Raw genomic sequence first — 23,211 nt, 5'->3', positions numbered from 1 at the left:
CTCTGTCTCTGTCTCTCTCAAAAATAAATAAATAAATAATTTTTTTAAAGAGTCTGAGTCTGACGCTTAACTGACTGAGCCACCCAGCTGCCCCACGCTTCTTCATTTTATTTCTTAATTTCTTTGAAAATTTCTTTGAAAGAGAAACCAGGTTTTATTTATCAAGTCCCTCCACCAAGACCCCAAAGTTTACTATTCCCAATCTGAAGATGAGAAAACTGAAGCACATCATGTCAAGCCACTCGACAACTCCTCAAGACTAATGAGTAGTGATGCTGGGATACAAATGGGTGAACTTGCTGGATTGTGCTTCCAACCACGATGCTATGCTCTCCCTGGTAATAGCACTCCAGCCCTAATTTCATACATAAGCTCAGAGAGATAGAGAAGCTTGTCTGAGATGAAATGGGAAGAGAAAGACAGAAACAAAGTGGTACCTAAAACCCAGCTCTCCTAAACACCACCATAACAACTTTTGATAGTCGTCGTACTTAGATTTATTGTACATATCCATGACTTCTCCAGCATTCAAGAGACTTGGACCTTTTCTTAATGATTCCAGGTCATCGTTATGAATATTCATTGCTAGATTTGCAACATCATAGTACCCTCAAGTGCTGCTAAGAATTCATATGTTCATCCTCATGCCCATGAGTCATCCTGTCATTAATTCAGGCACTAGTCATTCTTACACTCAGTCGCCTGTGCATTCATCCATACACACACTTATTTTACAAATGCTTATCCGCTGTCACTCTGCACAGGCACTGTTCTTGGCATAGGAACACAGAGCATCACTACTTCCCCAGACCAGCCCCTGACTCCATCCTTTGTCTTTAGTTCTTCTGCTGGCCATTTGTAGCCATTCTCTCTGCCCCCCTCAGCCATCGCCTCCTACTAAAATTGGTACTCCAGCCTCCAGCGCTCCTTAGACCAATCTCTTTAATTTGCTGGGGATTTAGAAACCTGGTGATAAATTTGTTCAAATTTTGTCTGAAATGAGGGTAAGTAAAACCTAGATGCTGTCTCCATGAGCAAACTACAAATGAGACAATGAATGTTATAGTTAAGAAGGAGCCTCTAGATTAGCTGGGTTTTAGCCAGCTTCTGCCAACCACTGGCTGTGCATCCTTGGGCAAAGGATCCAGTCCCTCGAAACCTGTGTTTCTCATCTCTGAAGCAGAGGGTAAGGATGATAGTCTCCATCTCAAAGGATTCTTGTTTAAGAATTACATCTTGGGTCGCCTGGGTGGCTCAGTCGGTTGGGTGTCCGACTTCAGCTCAGGTCACGATCTCGCGGTCCGTGAGTTCGAGCCCCGCGTTGGGCTCTGGGCTGATGGCTCGGAGCCTGGAGCCTGCTTCCAATTCTGTGTCTCCCTCTCTCTCTGCCCCTCCCCCATTCATGCTCTGTCTCTCTCTGTCTCAAAAATAAATAAACGTTAAAAAAAATTTTTTTTTAAAATGTTTTTAAAGAATTACATCTTTAGGGGCACCTGGGTGGCTCAGTCGGTTGAGCATCCAACTCTGGCCCAGGTCATGATCTTGCAGTCCGTGAGTTTGATCCCTGTGTCAGGCTCTGCGCTGACAGCTCAGAGCCTGGAGCCTGCTTCAGATTCTGTGTCTGTCTCTGTCTCTGCACCTCCCCCGCTCACACTCCATCTCTCTCTCTCTCTCTGTGTGTCTCTCTCTCAAAAATAAATAAACATTAAAAAAAAAGACTTACATGTTTATAGAGCATTTATTCCATTACCTGGCACAGAGCAAACCTTTGCTGTTCTTATTTAGCTTATGTACTTAGTGATGACTATTTTTACCTCTAGGAACCTGTATGGCTGTTACAATTTTAGGGAAGTCATGAAGACTCCATTCTAAAGTCACAACCATACTGAGCACTTATCATGAGCTGTGACTCCTCAAGGTGTGTTCAGAGCAAGGACTCTGGTGCCAAGGTCAGGATCTGGCTTTATTACACACCCATGGCATCACTTTGGACAAGTTACTCAACTTCTCCAAGCTTTAGTTTCTCATCAGCAGAAATTATAAGATTATCCACCTCACAGAATGGGCATGAGGGCTAAATTAAAACATGTCTATGGTAGCATAGTACCTTCAGATAATAAGGTCAGGGATGGAACACAGCAGATTTAACTAGTATTACTATTTATTAGACTTCATGTAATTGATGAAAGGCTTAGATATAATATCAGGAAAAATTAAATACAACATCTCCACTCCTCATGACACTTTGCAGCAGTATGAGCCTTTAGAATCATCTGTGATGTGCCAAGTTTCGTAACGACTTAATGATAAACCCAACCATGTGACTCCTGCTTTTACAATTCAATAAATTTAAATCTGCCCTGAACTCCTTACACCTACTAAGAAACCCTTGTCTCCAGCCGGCCCCAGCTCCCAGCCAATACTCTCAGCCTGCCCTCTCATTGAGCTATTGAAAAAGAAGAGCAAACTCATTGAAATCATTCACACTAATGTACAAGTGGGTTTTGACATCTTGCAGTCTTATTCAAGCTTCATTGTCTTAAATGGCTATGCATCCAGAAGAATTAATGTAGCTCCCAAAGAGCCTAACTTACAAGCAAGGAGTAATATGAAATCAAGTCTTTCATACATTTCTGCAACCTAGACATATAGTTTGCTACAGAAGTTGTTTAAAATTCATGCTATGAATATCTAATTAAAGGTGTAAAATGCTTTCTCTTTTCCTTTGTTTGCCTGAGTAAATCTTTTGGGAAAAGACAACATCTACAAGCCCAGACACCCTCAGGAGCCAGGCAACATGCATAAAGGAATGAAACAAGCAATTGAACAGCGTCATTAAGGATTGGTGGGAAAGCACCTGCCATGCTTGGGAAGGGAGCTCCGTCCACTCCAGAAATAAAAATGTCACCAGAACTCCTGATATCAACTTAATCCAGAAATGAGCATGCACTGATCTTTAAAGATTGGTGGCTGATTTTGGTTTAACTGTTCAATTGCAAACAAGAAATACACAAGAGGCAAAACTCTGCTCCTGGTATAGCCTATGTGTGTCCTCTGCTGAGATTTTTTTTTTTTCACAGCTTAGGTAATTATGGCCATCTTACTGTTAACACCTCACATGAATTCATTCATTTTATCCTCACAGGCATCCTATGGGGTAGGTACTGTTAAAATTGTCCCATGTTATAGTTAAAGAAATTGAGACACGTGTTGATCCCCAGCCAGTGTTGAGTAGGGCTGAGCTTCTAATCCAGATGTGTGGTGTGCCAGAGTCCGTTCCTAACCATACCCTGATAACTTTCTCTCATGATAAAATAGGTTGGAATTCTTTCCCCATGTGGAAAAAGAACTTCGTCTTTATCCTCTGATTCGTGCTTTTGGGGGTTTCTTGTCCCAAATGAGTATTTCACATCAACAAATATTCCTTGAGCCTCAACTACACACGAAACACCATTTTATGTGCTGTAACACATTTGATTTTATCTTCATTAATGCAATGTGTGGAATGTGATTTTAGAACGAGGGTAATACTGTTAAAATAGCTTCATCTGGAAATACATCAGTTTGCAAACAGATTGGCATATTATCCACAAATATAAACATTTACAAAAAAAAACAGGCATCATTTGATGGCTGTTGCCATGATGATTCATTGGCACAAGAGAAATGCTACGTGATGAGAGGTGCCAAAGCTGTTTGACACATTTCAGTGGAGTTCATTACACACATGAAACAGAACCAATTTTACTCAACAGTGACTTTGACATTTACAGAAAAATGAAATGGAAGTTTAGAAATGAAGACTTCATGTGAAATCTCTACCAAAAATTTTAAATTGGTTCTATCCTTATGCCACCACTTCTAGAGGATCAGCCATGTACTGTAGACTTTTTATGCACAGCAGGAGGCAACTTATTCAAAACAAAGTTTCTTGGGAGAGCGGATAATTGATCTTGAAAAAACTTAATTGGTTGTAAAGCTCCTCTCTCAGAATAAAGAACATGGATGTTTTTAAAGATTTACTTGAAGAAAGGCACGGGCTGCCCTCTGTTTGGTTTATCCTGATATCACAGTTCTGTTTCTTAAATTTGCTAGGTTTTAATGGAACAAATACCATCTTCACCCCCACTGCACCCAAAGGCTTTGTGGGACTAGAGCAATTTCACGCTCAGAGTTGGAATACAATAGAGTCAGGAGAAATGTTAAGTAGTTGTAAATAACCAGTCGTTTTCTACTTCATTAATGATCTAAGGTGAGAAAATGTACCAGAACTTAGTGAGGGATTTATAATACATATGCCAAAGCATTGCTAATGGGTTCTGCCAATGGGTTAGGATGACTCATGTATAGACAATATTTTCAGAAGTGTTTTTTGTAAGCAGCATCAATGCAAAATATCATGCTACAGCATTTATATGCAACACTATTTATTCAAAGAAACGGTTTCCGGGGCGCCTGGGTGGCTCAGTCGGTTAAGCTCCGACTTCAGCTCAGGTCACGATCTCATGGTCAGTGAGTTCAAGCCCCGCGTCGGGCTCTGGGCTGATGGCTCAGAGCCTGGAGCCTGCTTCCGATTCTGTGTCTCCCTCTCTCTCTGCCCCTCCCCCGTTCATGCTCTGTCTCTCTCTGTCTCAAAAATAAATAAAAAAACGTTAAAAAAAATTAAAAAAAAAAACAAAGAAACGGTTTCCTACCAGATTTTAAAATATTCTCTCACTATGGTAAATGGTTAAAGTATATTAAGAATGTTGTTTTATTGAATGCTTCCTATGTTTTTAGTGCCCAGGTTAAGGCTCTGCATACCAAAGAATGAACGTGCTTGGTTTAATTTGTAAGCCTAGGTAGCATTATAGTAATATTGCACTGATTAGAATTAATCAACAATAATAGAACAAATGTATGCTGAGTCTGAATTCTAAAACTTTAAAGTAATTATATTGCTTTTAAGCCTGTTTAATATTTACTTATTTGTTTGTAAATAGCATAATAAAATCAGTATCTCAAAACCAGATAACACAGTTGAGACATTCAGACTGTTATCAAACATAAGTCACCAGAGAAGCAATTCAATCAATAGAGAAGTTTTTAATTAGCATATTAATGATTTGCAAATAGAAGGTGATTCCAAAGGACTCTAGGGAACTTGAAGACACTGTAGTTTATCTTCTCATTCTATATATCCCTATGAAATATTTTTACATTATTAATTTCCAATAATCTAGGGAAAAAGGTTTTGCAAATCAAAGGAAAACTTTAGCCGAGCTTGTGCATTAATTATCACATATTCTAAACTGGTAGCTCGTGAATTAATGAGTTCTAGGCTCCTCCTAAATGGCTTTCATTAAATAAAAGCTGGACTTGGCTACGTACTCGCGTGAAGATTGAATGTATATGCATACTGGCTGCCAGGCAAATTAAGTTACAACATATGCAATTATCAATGCTGTGTGGGCCTTGCCCCACTATCCATAAACATCTTTTTTTAATTTTTTTTTATCTTTGAGAGAGAAAGCAGGGAGAGGGACAGAGGGAGGGAGAGAGAGAGATGGAGGGAGGTAGGGAGGGAGGGAGGAAGGGAGGGAGGTTGAGAGAGAGAGAGAGAGAGAGAGAGAGAGAATCTTAAGCAGGTTCCATGCTCAGCATGGAGCCAGACGTGAAGCTCGATCGCACAACCCTGGGATCATGACTTGAGCCGAAATCAAGAGTCAGACAGGCCACTGACTGAGCCACCCAGGTGCCCCTATCCATAAACATCTTAATTACCTTCTACACATCGCTAAGAAAGGGCTTCTGCAATGACTCAAACTATTTTTCCGGATCAACCACTTTCGCATATCACATTTCAGAGCGTACAAATGATGGCCTATAAGAAACAGAAAATCCCCCCCAAAAAACCCAGATCCCAGCAAAAAGAAAATAAAAAGTAGAGACGCAGTCTATCAAGTAATCTTTTAAGTCCATTGCTAAGCTGCCATTAAGCTGCAATTAGGCAGCTCAAGTCTTGTTTTTATAGAGTTTTTGATATTTCTAACTGATTTGCTCTTAGTGCCATGAGGGGATGGGGGCAAAAAGGTACAATCTCTACGTTGTTTTGCATTGTTTGCTCTCTCGCGCTCTAACCTTCTGATTCTTTCCTGACTGAATACCATGCCTGCCTCCTATTTTAAAATTCAGTGTCTATGCATGCCCTAACTCTTTATCTTTTTGGTTTACTTCTTGACATCTACAAAACGAGCCTGCATAGCTGATTACTACTTGCCATGTGGTACTCCTGTATTTTGACTGCTTACAAGTCAGCAACTTTCCCATATTTCTCAAAGTTGTGCTACACTGGGCTTTTCCCTCCTTGACCTATGGCAATTCCGCATCCTAAGAATCCTGTTTTTTGAATCTAAGAGTATGCTTGGAATATGTTTTTATTTCATATTTTTTAATTAAGTAAAATCTAAAATATATACATATCACTCATTTAAACTTTATCATATTCTTATCCAGTATAACGTTAGAATAAAAATAGCACATAAATTACACAAAGACATGTTTGTCCGGTATCATTTTTACAAGGGCAAAATTACTACGTTGAAACTGGGTTCTGATTTTTTCCACCTGAATAAAGATGACTTTCAAAACCTTAACACAACAAAATGGAAAGAAAGGGCACCTGGATGGCTCAGTCGGTTGAGCATCAGACTTAGGTGCTCTCTCTGTCTCTCTCAAAAATGAACATTAAAAAAAATTTTAATGGAAAGGGGGGAAAAAAGCACAGATTCCATGAATGAGTCCATCCTCCAGTGAACTTTCCTTTTTGCCCACATTCTTCATGCAGTCAGTGGGCATAAAGCTCCCACCCTCTCTGTTTTTATACTATTACTATGAAATCCTGAATTGAAGTCTACACAGAGGAAAATGATTAGCAAATGGTGTGCTTTTGATTTTTAAAGACGTTCTATTTTTTTAATTTTAAAATAATTTGACTAAAAAAAAGAATTTGACTTGCTCGGAAGTGCTTCTAGAAAAATTAAAAAATATTCAAGCATAAGAGGGAACCATGCTATCTTTTGCAGACTTTTGCAGTGTGCTATAGATGGATTCTTAATATGCAATGCATCATGGTAACAATAACAATAGTAATAACAACAGTAATAATAATAATAGCAGTTGATACTTATTAAGACCTTATTAAGCGCCACGCGCTGTTAGAAGTGCTTTGCATGGAATGACTTAATCCTTACAACACACTATGAGGTAGTTACTGTAATTATCCCCATTTACAAAGAAGAAACTAAGGTACAGATGAGATTAAGCATTTTCCCAAGTTCACAGCAACTAATGGACAGGGTCTGGATTTAAACCCAGGCAATCTGGCTCCAGCATTGATAATCTTAACCACCATGCAATCTTGCCTATTACAAAGTATTAAATGAGAATGCTAAGTTATATATTCAACAGTTCAGTTTGTTGGAGTTTTTTTAAACTATGAATTTCACACAGAAGTCTATCCCTCTAAAAAGCTAACACTAAATATGAGCGGATCATAGTAATTTTAGTAATTTTGCATATTGAGTTTTTAACAAGGGCACACCCTGCCAAGTTGATACAAAAAGAGCTGGGTTAGAGCAAAACTAGATGTTCTAGCATACTTGCAAACACTGCTTAAATTTGCATCACTTTAAAAGCTCATTACCAACTAAGCAAAAAAAAAAAAAAAGAAAGAAAGAAAAATACTTGACATTTTGGTATCTGCGATATTAAAAAGAACTAATATTTAATATTCAAGTGGCAACAGCTTGTAGAGTTTCCACACAACACCCACAGGGATCGATTTTTCTTTAAAATGGCCTTTAGGAGTCTGCCTTTTAAACAGCTGACACCTCCATTCTCTGTATCCCTCTTTCCTGCCAGCACCATGGGGCACACACTGAGTGCAGCAACAGACGTGTAATTCTTCACTGCAGGATTTGTCTATGCAAATAATGGAGAATATGAGAAATTAAGAAAAATGCAATTTCCACTGAATCAACCTCAGTGTAATCTCTCCTGCTAAAAATGAATAGATGTCTTTAGAGGGCTTTTCTCCATATGCTCCCTCAATCCCCTTTATATACTATCCGCGAGAAGAACAGAATCGTCATTACCTAACCGAGCATCAGTTATTCCACACCTGTACCAAGGCCACATAATGACAAGTATACGATTGCCTGGCATTTTTCCAGCATGACTAATTGTCACAGTATTAATTCACTCACCTGTGGAATTTTCAACTTCCCCAGCCTGCTGTCAAGAAGATGCATAGTAATGGAATAAAGTTTTAAAAATGCTGAACACTATAAAATATCTCACTTATATTCCAATAGAAAGCTTTCCACTAAACCATGTGTTTGGTGGCTATAATTACTCATTGCTGGGGTAAAAAAAAAAATCAAAACACTGGTCATCTATAAATTTACAGACTGTTACAATAATAGGAGACACAGAGAAAATTCTGTTCTTATTACCTAAAACGTGTTTCTTTATCTGTATTTCTTTCGTGAATGAACCAGTTTAATTACTGTTATGTTCTACATTACAAAGTGCTGCATATGTTTGGTTAGTATAATTTAAGAAATTTTCCCATCTCAAATAGTACAATGAAGGAGTCATTTGTTAGATTCTTTTTCGAGAAATATGGAAAAGTTTAGGATGGAGATATGGGCATGTATTATTTTAATTACATGAAATATAAACCACTTTGTAACATCTTTGCCAGGCAATCTGGCCCAAGGATTTTTTTTAATGTGAGGTTACGTTCTTGAAAGTTAATATTTGTCCTGGAAAATTATTACTCACAAGTATAATAGCTGACTTTTCTGGAGATCCTGTAGCCGACAACTCTCACTGTGATATTGAGATATACCTGATGCACCTGTTAAAATTACATAGGCATTGTGACCAATTTATACATATAGGCTTGATTGCTTATGATATATGTAAAATTTAGAGATGAAAACCCAGGATTTCCTAAAGAAATTTAAATAGAATTGCTCATTTAGTTCCTATATTCTATTATATACAAATTCTGAAACATTATCCTATAATGTTATTAGGTCGTATGAGGAAAAACAGCTTCCTGGTCAAGTCTGAGAAATCCTTTATTAAATGTAGGCTGGCATCGCTGTTGCAAAATTTCACTCCAGAAACTTCAATGTGCTAGTATGCATTTTGAAAAGAAGATGTGTGGTCTTTTCCAACCTTCCTTGACCCAGGCCAGTCTACCACAACCCATGGCTGGAGCCAAGAGTCTGAAGAGCAGACTCTGCCTTGACTTATGCAGACACATCACAGGTACTCAGTACATTTTAGTGAAAATTCAACAGTATCCACTTTCAGCTGAATTGAAACTGTCTGTGATATTCTTTGCCTCAGACTTGTTCATGAGGATATATATGCAAATGGAATCAGAAACACAAACTCGTTTCTCCTAACCAGATCTCAGCCCACATACTAGCGAGGAAAAGAGAGTAGTGAAATAATCCACTCTGGCATGTTGACCTACAGCAATGCTATTACTTAAAATAGGATTTTTAAGCGCTAGAAAAGGAGAAAGGAAAACAGCAGCTTCCTACTCGGCACATGCCTTCCATTTAGCATATCTGAAAGAACATTTTCCTCATTTCAAAATTGATAGCCAACTTATTTTTGTTGTTTTGCTATTGAAATTTCCGCCCTCTCTCTCCAGAGCTTATTTGCTCTAACACTGAATTTTAAGCATCTCTAAAAATGTTTGATATGTTATTATTCTTTCCAGACATCCTCTGAGAGCCAAGCAAAGAACATTAAGGAAGAAAGGAGGGATGACACTGGACAGAGTGCAGTGAACAAAGACACTTGAAGGAGCAGGGCACCCACTGCCCAGAGACTGGACTGTGTCATCAGAATGAGAACTTACCGGTACTTCTTGCTACTCTTTTGGGTTGGTCAGCCCTACCCAACTTTCTCAACTCCGTTATCTAAGAGGACTAGTGGTTTCCCAGCAAAGAAAAGGGCCCTGGAGCTCTCTGGAAACAGCAAAAATGAGCTGAACCGTTCGAAAAGAAGCTGGATGTGGAATCAGTTCTTTCTCCTGGAGGAATACACGGGATCCGATTATCAGTATGTGGGCAAGGTAGGATTCCATTGGGCACTTTGACATTCTGGTTTTAAAGCCTGAAGAAGTTACTCCTAATAAATAGACGGGGAGGATGTGAACCATTCCCCCAATACAGTAAGAATTGTTGCTTATCTGGTGAGACTTTTTTTTTTTCACTTGAGTAGTTTCGGGAAGAAGACTGTAGCAAGAAGCTGAGAAATGTTAGCAGTGCAACAAAGAAAGAAATGCTTCTGCTGAAAACGAAACGCCCACAACCATCCACATAGGATTATCATAAATCCTTTAATTTTTACTTTAGCTTGAAAAATGTGGTCCAGCTATTCTATAAAGTAGGATGTATTAAAAACAGGAATAGAGCGATTAAGCTGTAAGGGAAGGAAGGTTCCTTTTTCTGATTCTGAAAGCAAACATTCTGAGCGTTAGTCCTTTGGCCAGGTTCAAATTAACTACTTCTTAACACTGCACCCGACAGTGCCATCCATTCTCTGACCAGATGGAGCCCTTTGTCCGCAAAATCCACCATATTGCCTTAGATTTGGTCGCTGTTATTGTTGCTGCTATGGCTGGTTTTGTCTTGTTTCAACTGGCCAGAGTCAGGCATTTCAAAAGATAGTGCTTTAATTGTGGCAAGGTTCACAAAAGAGAAACATGGTTATGTAAAGGTGCTATTTCCAAATATCATCTGACCATTTTATTGACTCTAGAAAGTAGAGTGAGGAGGGCATCACTTATTACAGCCCTTGGAGGTTACTGGAGCTGAGTCAGGGAAACAGCTCAGTTATACTGTCATCGTGAGTTTCACTGAAATGTTATCATCAGCTACATTCTTGTTGCAGAATATCTGCATGCGGCAGAGATGGGGGGACAAATAGACACATATTTGTATTTTGTAGCTTCTGCGTTTCATAATATGGTACTGATAAGAAAAATAATTGTCACATATCCTTTATATGAACAGAGAATGAACATAACAGAAATGATAAAATGTCTTTGTTTATGATTACAGCTATGATTTTGAAACAATCATATTAGGATATCATGCAAACAGCATAAATTTTGCAGATTCCAAGGGCTCCGCATTCACATTTCAATCTGTTATCAAATATCCCCTAAATAACAGTGTGCAAATATTCTCTTTAAGTATTTACCATTATAAATGAAGGAAAGCCATCCATGGCTTGGGCTGAGGTAACCAGGCATTGTTCCAATGAATGAATTATTAATGTGGAATAAAGTAGGAGAGGAAGTATTCAGTGGAGGGGTGAACATCAACACAGATCCCCAAGGGTTTAGCCTTGAATTTGATGTGAAACTCACACGCTGTGTGACTGCTGAAAAAAGACAGTCCACTTATTTGTACTTCTCTCCATTTCCTTGTGAAATTTGACTAGCACTATATTAACAGAGTAATGGTTGTAAATAATAATAATAATCTTACCACCTTTAAAGCACTTTCTGCAATACAAATAACATTATTATCATAGAAGATTAAAATTTCTTAATAACTGATCCCCCCTTTTTCCTTTATGCTTTTTTCTTCTAAAATTGTGAGGCCATTTTATATCAAAAATACCTCGTGTTCTTAAAGAAAGGCTGGGATATTTCAGGATCCTGGAAACAGAAATGGATAAAACCACGTAGGAATCAATTTTACCATGAGAATTCTGAGAGGTAATATTGCCACGGGGAAAAGTTTCGAGCTGTGGACTCCAAGTGGATCTGAGGCTGCATGGCTGCACTGCCACATGTGTGGCCAAGGCAGGTTATTAACCTTCCCGGGCTTTAGTTTCTTCATCTGGAAAATGCAGGCAGTGAAGCCTGCCGCATGGACTTACATGAGACAGGAACTAGTGGCTGGCACATAGTAGGTGCATAAAGACAGTATTATTACTGGCAAGCAGATCAGTTATAAACACTCTACTAAATCTATCTGTAATGCACAAATATTGATTTTTATATCATTGCAGAAGTAAAATGAGGTAATTAAGGGATCTCCCAATGGATGGAAAAGGTAGAAGATGGAGGCAAAATCCCTTCCCAATCATAGCTTCAACTTAACGAGTTGGATGTAGGTATTTTATTGGCAGCTAGACCTATTTCCCTACCTTACCATCATCCCTACCCCACCCCCACCTCCTTGAAGTTATAACATATAAGAAGATGTCTACTGGGGATGGGGGGGGAAGCAAGGGCAATAATTGAAGTTGTCATGATTCCCAGCATTGCTGCATCAGATGTGTTTAAGACTGTAAATAGGGCATTTCCCCAAATCTATCTTTGGGATTATGCTTCATCAACAGGCAAAAGGATTTGAGTATAATGTGTTTTTATCACAATTAAGAATAGGCCAAAATAATTTTTTAAGGGAAAAAAATGTTTGTTCCTTCTGTGGCAACAAGTTGGTACACATTTTTTTTTTTTTTGAGAGAGAGACAGAGTGGGGAGGGGCAGAGGGAGAAGAGAGAATCTTAAGCAGACTCCACACTCAGCGTGGAGCCTGACAGTGTGGATCCCACAACCTTGGATCATGACCTGAGCTGAAATCAAGAGTCAGATGCCCAACTGAGGAGCCACCCAGGAGCCCCTGGTCCACTTTTAAATAGATATGGAACAAAACACATACCTGATGTGATGATCTGGATCCACAAGGTCAAGAAACTTTTGGAAAAAGAAAAAAAAAAAAAAAAGATTAAACTATAGCAGAGGTTCCAAAACATTCTTGGTTTGCAGTGCCCTTGATATTTCGATAATTGTTTTTACAGTGCCCTTAGGACACAAGAAATAGAGCCAAACAACTTAACAGGTATTTATGTTCTAACAAATAAGTAGTTATTTGAAAAAAATACACAGCAATCGGCAGAAAAACCAATATTTTAATTTTATTCATAAATAACCACAGTTACTTACAGCATGTGGGCATCTCCCAGGCACTGTGCAACTTCTAAGATCAGACGCTGCCCCTCAGTTCCTTTTCCACATTGATTTTGCATTGTACTCTCTTATTATCACAAGTTCGATGGGAAAATATAAATATATGACATCATCGAAAGGAATGGAGCACCACCTACTGTTGAAACTGTTAACTTCTCTGGCCTAGTAATTCACAAGGAGACTCACAGAGCCCAAGTGTTGCTAGTATTTCCCTCGAAATGTTACAATACTTCCTGGCACCACAGTGGGTTCCCTGCTACACCCCAGGATGCCTCAGCATGCACTGTGGACAGCACTGGACTGTAGGTAGGCTGGCACTTACAGGTGTACAAAGGCCAATAGAACCTTAAATCTTGCTATTAGCCTAATGAAATAACATTACTTAGAGTCCATCCTCTGGGCCTGAAATGAAAAAGATTGGTCTGTACTTGTAAAGGACAGAAGTGTTAACGAAGAAAAAGTAATGCAGCTGAGCAAGTAGCACTTAAAGTAGAAGAGTTTTTTACTCTACAACCATCTGTTTATATTTGTATTCATGTTCGTTGTTTCCATTACTTTGTGGTAAGTCTGTAGGGACAACGGTGAGGACGGTGAGTGAGGGAAATGCGAGAATGGGTGGGAGCAGAGGGCTGTCGGGTGTGGAAGGAGAAAAGAGGGCGAGTCACATGAGCACAAGAGAAGACAGAATCCTGAGGCTCTGGTAACAATGAGGTGAATAGATAAGATCACATTCAAAACTTGGACCTCTCTCCTCTAAGCTGTCTGAATGCTCCCCAGCATTTCACTGTGTCCTGTGGCCAGTAAGATTAATGCAGAAGCATGGACATGGCAGGGCTAGGGAGAGAGGCACTTACTGGGAATAAAAGTGGGGAAGGCCAATTAGAGCTGAAATATTGACAATCTGGATTCTGATTTATGAGAAAAGTCTCCACACCTCTACTCACCTAAAAATGGTGGTGGAAGGTGTGGGCAACAGGGAGGGAAGATGTTGTCTGTATCGGGTAAGAGTTTGTGAGCTCAAGATACAGATATACATACAGATACAGATAAAGAACACGATTTCTTTTCTAAAATACATGACCATCTGGGGGCAGCTTGTAGCAGAGTTAGCATAAACACCATCAGTGTCACCTGGGAGCTTGTTAGAAATGCAGACTTTTGGGGCCCCACCTGAGATCTATTGAATCGTAATCTACATTTCAACAAGATCCCCGGTGAATTGTATGCATATTAACATTTGAAAAGTGCTGCTTTTAAAAATGCCTTGGCCAGGGTCTCACCTACCCCGAAATTCTGACTGAGTTGGTTTTTAATTGTTTATGATTCTAATATGTGGTGGAATTTGACAACCACTGCTTCAGTTCGCAGCATTATCACTGGCAATGACTATAACAAAACATGGCAAGTTCAGTGATAAAATGGGCCTCTAGAAAGTACTATGGAACTATGAAGGAGAGGGGTCAACTGGGCGTGGGGCTCAGTAGAGCTTTCTAAAGGAGGTGATAATATTGGAAGCACTCTTAAAGGAACAGCAGGTGTGAGCTCATACCTCAGAGGGAGATTTAGCAGGACTTCCCAATTAATTAGATGCAGAAGCCAAAAGAGAGAAAGGCAGAAGTTCAGACAGAGATTTCAAGACTGGACAGTCAGGAGAGTGAAAATGTCACCAATGCTGGCAAAATGGAAAGTGATACATGTTTTCATGTCAAGGGGGAACAGGAAGAGTATTTGCTTTTATATGATATCCATCTGGGTTATCTTTGGCTTATGTAAACTTAATAGAAAAATAAGGGGGAAACATTGTAATTCCACATTTTCAGAAAACCCCACACCCCTCCTGCCAGCTTTATATAATGTAGCAATTCCTTGGTGATGATTCACATATAGTCTAAGATTAGGTTCAATAAGAAAAGAAGAACATAGTAGAGATAGATTAGATTTTGAAGATGCGGCCAATCATTAATACAAAGATGAATATATTTCAAGCTCAGACCTTTGCACAGTTTTAGGCAAAAGATTTGCACCTGATCATTAAACAGTCCACAACAGTGTTTCATTCCCTGTCTCCTCCATTTTGTTCTTCACAGTGTTCTCTATCCTCTCCTTCCACATAGTGTATACATAAGATGAAGCTCCATTAGAAGCTTCTATTTTTAGTAGCATACCAGGAGATCTCTTTTTATGAAATTTGACAAGCTGTGTATTTTCATAGATATTTTCTGATGTTACCTTTTTGGAAGTTGATGATGGTTTTCTCTTGTGGAGTTTCCCCCCACCAAAAATAGATATGCTGTGCTTTTTTAAACACCATGAAAATTTGGGTTCTATTTGAGGTTCTAATGTACAGGTCTTCCTAACATGCCTTTCTCTTGAGTCCTTAAAATTAATGTCTACCCAATTCAGCAAAGCCACTAGTCTCAGGATAATTAGACAGTAATGTTTTAACAGCCCATAAAAATAAAAGTGTCAGCCATATACACCTTTAAAATTAGGAATGAACAATTATTTATTCCTCTAATTACATGATCCAAATTCAGTAAACATGAAGCAATATTATACTCATTCTGAAAGACCATTTAAAAGATGCTATCATTAAAATATTGCTTTCTTGTATTCCAATTTTTTTCTGAAAAGATCATAAATTGAAGAGCAGAAACCTCCTCGCGCTAATTTGACAGGTGATTCAGAGAAGCCATTTAACGACTGCCGCTTGAAACAGCAGCATCAGATTAAAGCATCGTCACAGCTAACATTTACTGAGCCTTACTTTGTTCCAGACACTCTGCTCACTGCTTCAGATGTATTAACTCCTTGGAAGCTCACAACAACCCTACAGACTAGATGCGATTTAGATCCCTGTCTTACAGATGAGTAAACCAAGGCTCAGAGCACTCAAGTATTTGCCTGCTAGGCTTGGCGGTCAGCGTCTGTCTGACCTCGTAACAGCTCAGTTATTTTCCTTCCCCTGTACATCCACTACTTCACAGAGCCATTGCAAGGCGCAAATGAGAAAACATTCCCAGAACACGCTTTGGCATTCGGTGATTGCGTCTGGCTCAATACCACAAATATCTGCTGAGAACCTGCTGTGTGAAACCCAAGGGTAGAGAGGAAAAAAAAATGTTAAGACTAGTTTCAAAGAGCTACACAAATATGTTTGCATTATTATAATGCACAATGCTTTTACTTTTCCTTGATTTTAATTTTCAGAATACATCAGTGATATTCAAAATAGTTACATGTGAGCATTTTAAAATTAGATATGCAATTAGCAGTCTTTTTGGTCATTGTGATGAAAATGTGTCTTTCCTTTTTATTTCCCTTGATAACCTTCTCTAAACTTCTATTCTGGTTCAATGACCTGCAATAATCTTTTCTCCCTGAGTCAGGACAAGTGCCTTGGGCACATCTTTCTTCTTCATCATTTAAATTTAATGTTCAGCCATTTAACATTTTTATATTTCAATTGGTTAGTGTATTTAAGAGACCGTGCACTCGCTGGTTGAATGTACTTTTCAAAAATGTTTCAAAAGTAACTTCCCAACTGCCAATATTGGCAGTAATCCTCATTGTGTTTCCCTGTCACCAACTGATTTCCCTTTCTTAATGACAAAAGCTTCAATTTGCTATTTGATGCTAAGATGTCCTGTGTAACAGCAGCTCTCTTTCTGAATCTTAAACTCTCCACACAGTCGCTCGTGTGGAGAACAGCACAGTTAGAATGTCTGACCTTGGTCATAAACCCAAAGGCAACTGTTCAATTGCCTGGCTCACGCAAGCAGAGTAAAATATAGAAAGGCAAAGAAGGACCCAATCCCAAATCCTCCAACTTCCACGTCATTATGTCTGTGGAATCCTGTGTCCTCCTGCTGGCAATTCAATTTGTTGAACGAAATGGAGGGATCAAGGTGAATACAAGAGAGTTAAGGATTCAGGTCCTTTTTGTTCCCACTGAGCTATTTTACCTCCATACTCCACAAGTCGAACAGATCTAGAGGTTGTTAGAAGGTTATAGAGATGCTACATGTTCATTATAACAAATCCCCTCCAATCTATATTATAGACATGGCTAAGTATTTGTTTACTCATTACCTTACTTGTTTGTACTATTATTAAACAATATAAACACTTGATTTGCAGCAGAATTCTTTGTTTTTTGTCATATTATGGGTCCACCATAGCAGATGGAAATATGAATATGCAAAACGCCAACACCGCAGTTTACATTTCTTTTCAAATCAAAATCCTTAATTATCATTTTGACTGAATTTTATTCCAAAAATCAGATAAATATTCTTGACTTATTGGTAATCAACAGTAAAAAGATACTTAAACCACTGATTTTTTTTCATTTCCATTGATTTGAATGACAGAACTGGCACATTCATTTAAATATGAGAAGCCAAGGACATATATATTGTAAGCAGAATTATAAGTTTAACTTTTAGAAGGCCTTCCATCTCTTGTCAAAATTAAAAGATGCCTTCCTTATGTTGTCTCTTTTATCAAAAATAAACAAGTTTTTGACAGGGGTTCTGCCTTTGATAACCTTCATGAAATTTAGAGATTATGTATGGATGTTAATGTGTCATTGGAATCTCAAGAAGGCATCTCTTTGTGTATAGATTTGGCCACTACTAGCAAATTCCACTTTCCTATAAGCTTTTACATTGTCAATTATTAAAATGACAACATAATACAATCCTCATAAGTAGGCTAAAATATATCAATATTCTTTGCAAACCTAGCTTTCTGTCTGGAATTAAAGAGGAGGTTGAAAGAAAGTACAGAATTCCCCGTAAGACAAAGAGGTTTTTTTCTTATTGCTATTACTGATAAATAAGTAGAAGGAATAGATACTCTCAAAGGTCAATGTGAGGAATCAAATTTGAAATTATTTGATGTGAAATAAAAAGAAAAGCAGCATGCCAAAATATTTCACCAGAAATATAGTTATAATTGCTTCCAGCTTTCCATTCACAAAGAATACACACACACACACACACACACACACACACACACACAAAGAGGCATTTTAGAAGATTAAAATGTATACATGTGTGAAATATATGAATAAATATTTTAGGTGAATTAGTATGTTTTAGAAGACCTGAGGGCAGTGATGGGGGCATAACAAAAAGCCTGAAATATCACTCTGCATGTGGGATTTAATGCTGACTAGAGGGAAGAGAGATTGGAGTTAAGAAGGCAATTGAAGAAGTTATCTCGGCTTTGACATTTTTGAATAGATTTGGAGAGAAATGCTTTTCATTCATTCAACAATTATGCACTAGAGAGTGTAAAGTTAATAGCAAAGGAGGCTGCCTGTGTCTGAGCCCCAGCTCCACGGTGACCACCTGGGTAATACAGGGCAAGTTATTTAACCTCCCTGTCCCCCATTTCTTCAACTGTTACATGAAGGAGTAAGAAAGTTATTGAGGTGAGGATTAAATAAATTAATACACAGAAAGGGCTTAGAACGGGGTCTGGCACATCCTACTCACAAAGGGAAGACCATGGAAGAAGGAAAGGCACGCTGCAATCCAGTGAGCCTTCAAAGAACAGGATCAGTGAAGAAAAGGAAGAACCAAAGGTGCCCAGGGGATTATCCCACTAATGTGCAGTCTCCTTCTGTGAAGTCAAGTATTATGGGCCAGGAGATGGTGTCAAGCAGCTAAGGCAGCTGCAGAAATGACTCATCACCAACAGCTCAGAGAACTACGCATACATAAAAATACGAGGTCTTCTTTATTATCCCAACCAAACTAAAAATAAAATGTGCACTACAAGTCCCGTTATTTGACGATCCTGGTAACTTCTGTAGACCCTCCTATTAAGGCGATTTATTATTTCATTTGAAAACATCATCACTTTACACCACAATTTGGAGTTAATATTATTTAAACTGCTGCAAAATGTTAAGACTCTGATCGGGTGTCGTTATTTTTTCCAATACAAACTTTAATGCATCCAGCAATGCAAAAAATGACTACTGCACTTAAAGAATGCTCAAGTTTTAAGTTGGTAGTCATAATTAAGTTGTTAGGTTGGAGTTAATATCATAATCTCCTTATAGTATTGAACCAAAGTTTTACTGAGGGAAACATCACTCTTGATTTAATTTCTTACCCTGAATGCTTCACCTTTTTAAGAGCAAAATAATTAATTCTTTGTTTAAAGTTCAACTTTGACCTTCAGTATATTGAGTAGTGTTTTATATTGAGTCCCAGGACTCCTCTTTCAATTAGTACTTTAGATATTTAATTTAAATCTTCACGTACTTGTATCTTGGTAAAATCTGCAAGACCCTAGCCTACATGTTTTATTCATCTTTGTGTCCTTAAAAGTGCCTGGGACAGATTTGCACCATAGAAACAGACAAATATTACTTGAATTAAGCTGCAATGACGGAAGAGATAAAGACCTGCCATGTAATTTAAAAGTGTTTCCCAGTTTATAGGTGTGCATGGTTTGATATGGATATCACTGATAGTGCTTTCTGTCATTGGGTTGACAACTGAAAATCTAAAGTCTTTAAAGTTCAAGGATATATTAGGTAGTAAACATATAAACCAAATTTAGTATGTCTTTCCATGGAAGCTACCTCTGGAAATTTCACATCAAAATGACACAAATATTTTATGATATAATAGGAAAAAAGTTCAAGGTACCTTAGTGCAAGCCAGAGAAACTGAAGACAACACAGTTGTATGTGCATAAACAAGAAAGATAAAAAGGGAAGATACAGCAAATAATAATATAGCATAAAAGTTGGTTCTTTTAAGACCTTTACAAATGAAAACTAGACATCATTTAGGGTCTCAGTAGAAGAAAGTTTGAAACAGAATGGGGAAAAGCAAGAGTTGACCAATAGAAAGCACATTTTTCTTAAAATTCCTAGGAAACTACATTGTGCAGACAATTCAAGTGCCTGGTAAAAAAGAAGTCATTTAAGACCTGAAAATGTTGATTGCAACAATTCACATAAAAATCAACTATGGAGAAAAATGTGAAAATACAGGGAGAGAAAAATTCCATATAATGACTAATTTTTTTTTTTTTTTTTTTTTTTTTTTACCAACTATACATTCTCCTAATCAACATATTTTGAGTTCTTGGAGGAAAAACAATCATTTCTGGAAAGTAATCTCATCTTAACTCTTTCTACTATTTATATGAGTATAATTCAGAAGAGAAACAGGAAAGAGAAGATGCAAAAAAAAAGTCTGCTTTTACATAGAGTTATGCAAAATTTTAGCATGTTTTATTATTTTCTTTCCACAAATTGTGAAGCGTAAGATTCTGGCTCATTTTCTTACTTAATCTATAGCCTAAGGCTTCTTGCCTCTCTCTCCCCCACACTTAGGGTAAATACCCTCTGGAAAGCAAACTTTCCCTTTAGAAATCAAGTAAAGCAGAATGGACTATAAAAAATTACCTCCCTAGGGGCGCCTGGGTGGCTCAGTCAGTTAAGCGTCTGACTTCTGCTCAGGTCATGATCTCACAGTTTGCGAGTTTGAGCCCCATGTCAGGTTCTGTGCGGACAGTTTGGAGCCTGGAGCCTGTTTCGGATTCTGTGTCTCCCTCTTTCTTTGTCCCTCCCCCGCTCGCTCTCACACTCCCTCTCTCTCTCAAAAATAAATAAACATTAAAAAAAATTACCTTCCTACCCTAGTGTATCTTTTTTTCTCCACTTCTACTGAAATAATTGATGTACATCACTAAGTTTCAGGTGTAAGGCATGATGGTTTGATTTACATATACTGTGAAATGATTAGGTTCAGCATCCACCTTCTTATATGGATACAGTAAAAAGAAAAGAAAAAAATTCTCCTTGTAACGAGTTGATTTGTATCTTGAGTGTTCTGTCCAGCTTCCCAACCATGCGTATTATGTAAAAAGAATAAAAAGGGAGGAGCTATTTAACTTGTGCAAAGGCTATGATTTTGGTGATCACCTATCCACCCGCTTCTTAAAGGAAAACAGTTTTAAAACCAAATCAAGAAAATTAAGTGACTTGGCCAATTTGAGTGGTAGTATTATATTCCATTTTATCTCCCTTTCAACAGTCTACACGTCACTTTCTGGAGTTTTAAAATGATAATGCAGTAGTTGGAACCTTACTATGATGGCAAACCATCAAGTAATTTCTAAAGAAAGGGGAAAGACAGACTAGAAGACACAACACAAAGAAATCACTCCTTGGCAGGCAGAAAATTTGTAATGAGAGAAAGAGCAATGATAATGTTTTCTTATTTTTTTAGCAGGTGCTATGGTTTATGAAGTGCTTCAGCATACGAGCACCCTTTGAATGACCGCATAAGCACATTTCCAGTTAGGCAGGATTAAATCCTTTTGGGTATGACAAAACAGTCCCAGAGGGTTTAAGAGACCAGTGTCACTATCAGCAGAGTGCCAAAGCTGGGGCTGGAGTCCAGCCTTTTTGATGTGATTGAGACTAATACTCTTCCCTTATACATTATGAAGATACTGGGGTAGCAGAAAGTATTTCAGACATGTAGGCAAATAAAACAATCACATAAATGCTTAGGAGTTGGAGCTCTATGAGCACAGCACTAACCGTGAAACAGTTTCCCCAGTGTGGCCATCCAGACAGTACACATTTCTCTTTCTTAATTGCTTCATTGTTCCCTTAAAGCAAGAAGAAGAGAGAAAGAAAGAAAGAAAGAAAGAAGAAAGAGGAAAAAAAGAAAAAGAAAAAGTGTTCAAATCATAACTTATAAGCTTGTTCCCATCCAAGAAAAATAATAAACAAATGAGCTCATAATTTCCTCTCCTAGAATCACTCACCTGAGTTATATGAGCAGGTTATGGAATTCAGTTTAGTCTTTTATTTATTGAGTACATACAGGATTCTTGAGAGTTAAGAATTTGAACAGAAAAATAGTCCCTCTCTCAAGCAAACTATCTGTTTTATAAAGATATAACTTTAACTTTTTAGATCCTAGGAATCAATATAAGAATATTATATCCAACATATTTTTTACCTTTGAAGAAAAACACATTTTGGGAAAAGTCCATTAGCTACTGAGAAACATAATTTTAAAAATTTCTGCCATTTGAGTCATCATGTCTCAAATGCCTGCATTTATGTATTAATATTTTCCTCCAAAGTGTATGTGTTGGAGTGAGAGGGAAAATAAGAGAGGGGCACTAGGAACGTGTGTGTGTGTGTGTGTGTGTGTGTGTGCGTGCATGCGCATGTGTCCTTAGATTTGGCAATTACTAAAGAGATTGCACCGTAAGGCAAAAAGGTAGGATTGTAACTGGTGAGTTGCGGTGCCTTACTAAATCAATTTTTGACTGGGTATCTGGCTCTCAGCTTGATTTACCACTGGCTTTTTGAAAATGAAAATGTTAGACTAAGCAGGAGCTGAGACTAATGTCCCAGTCTGCCAAAGACCTTGGACATCCAGAGCCAAGCCAAAGGCAGTAAACAATGCCTTTTTGGGGAAATAACTTCATGCAGTGAATAAACCAAAAGGCATTTGTTTAATTGATAAATCCCAAATGAACAATAACACATATTACAGTTTGTATCATTTGTGCCAATAGAATTTACAAATAACTTAGCCTGGGGTCTAATATAATAAATACAATGAATCCAGAAACATTTGTAATCATCATGGGGAGTGCCGTTTGGCAGCATGCTCTGGTGTGAATTAGCACAGACACTGGAGTCAGGCAGATCTTGGTATCCTTCCTTGCCATGTCCTTAACTTTGGGTAAGTTCCTTAACCTCTCTGACCTCAGTTTCTCTGAAAAATAAATTGAGAAAATAAAGGTTAGCTCCTGGAGTTGTTATGAGAAGTAATTGTTGAGCATTCTTGCGGTACCTGACACATATTAAGTGCTCACCAAAAGTGAGTGTTCTCCACTCTTGGCTGGGATTCTTGAGGGACCGCATTCAGGTTCAACTCACCTTGAATTCTAAAGGTAAGGAACTACCGCCTTAGTTTCCTATGGCTGCAGAAACAAATTACCACATGCTTAGTGGCTTAACAGTACAAACTTATTATCTTACAATTCTGGAGGTCAGAAGCCTGAAATGGGTTTTACTGGGCTAAAATCAATGTGTCTGCTAGGTGTCCTTCTGGGGACTCTAGAAAAGGGTCCATTTCCCTGCCTTTTTG

At 38.1% G+C, this 23,211-nt stretch overlaps 1 protein-coding gene and 1 long non-coding RNA gene across 6 annotated transcripts in view; one reads left to right on the top strand and one right to left on the bottom strand.

Annotated features, from left to right (window-relative positions):
- CDH6 (cadherin 6) overlaps positions 1 to 23,211 on the top strand; it is a 73,800-nt gene that overhangs the window by 12,488 nt on the left and 38,101 nt on the right. For 4 of the 5 annotated variants that reach the window (XM_042952753.1, XM_042952743.1, XM_042952739.1 and 1 more), the window contains one exon: positions 9,785 to 10,141. In XM_042952753.1, coding sequence (XP_042808687.1) covers positions 9,914 to 10,141 — 228 coding nt within the window. In that variant the 5' untranslated portion in view covers positions 9,785 to 9,913. Of the gene's footprint in view, positions 1 to 9,099; positions 9,322 to 9,784; positions 10,142 to 23,211 lie in introns of those variants that run through there. The other variant, XM_042952762.1, reaches the window with a different exon arrangement.
- LOC122227981 lies at positions 8,826 to 21,709 on the bottom strand. The gene is made up of 3 exons (XR_006206336.1): positions 21,639 to 21,709; positions 12,750 to 12,784; positions 8,826 to 8,902 (listed from the first exon to the last, which is right to left on the bottom strand). It is a non-coding gene; the product is annotated as an uncharacterized LOC122227981 (long non-coding RNA).

Source organism: Panthera leo, chromosome A1, assembly GCF_018350215.1.
Source record: "Panthera leo isolate Ple1 chromosome A1, P.leo_Ple1_pat1.1, whole genome shotgun sequence".
NCBI classification, from domain to species: domain Eukaryota; kingdom Metazoa; phylum Chordata; class Mammalia; order Carnivora; family Felidae; genus Panthera; species Panthera leo.
This window is presented reverse-complemented; position numbering and strand designations above follow the sequence as displayed.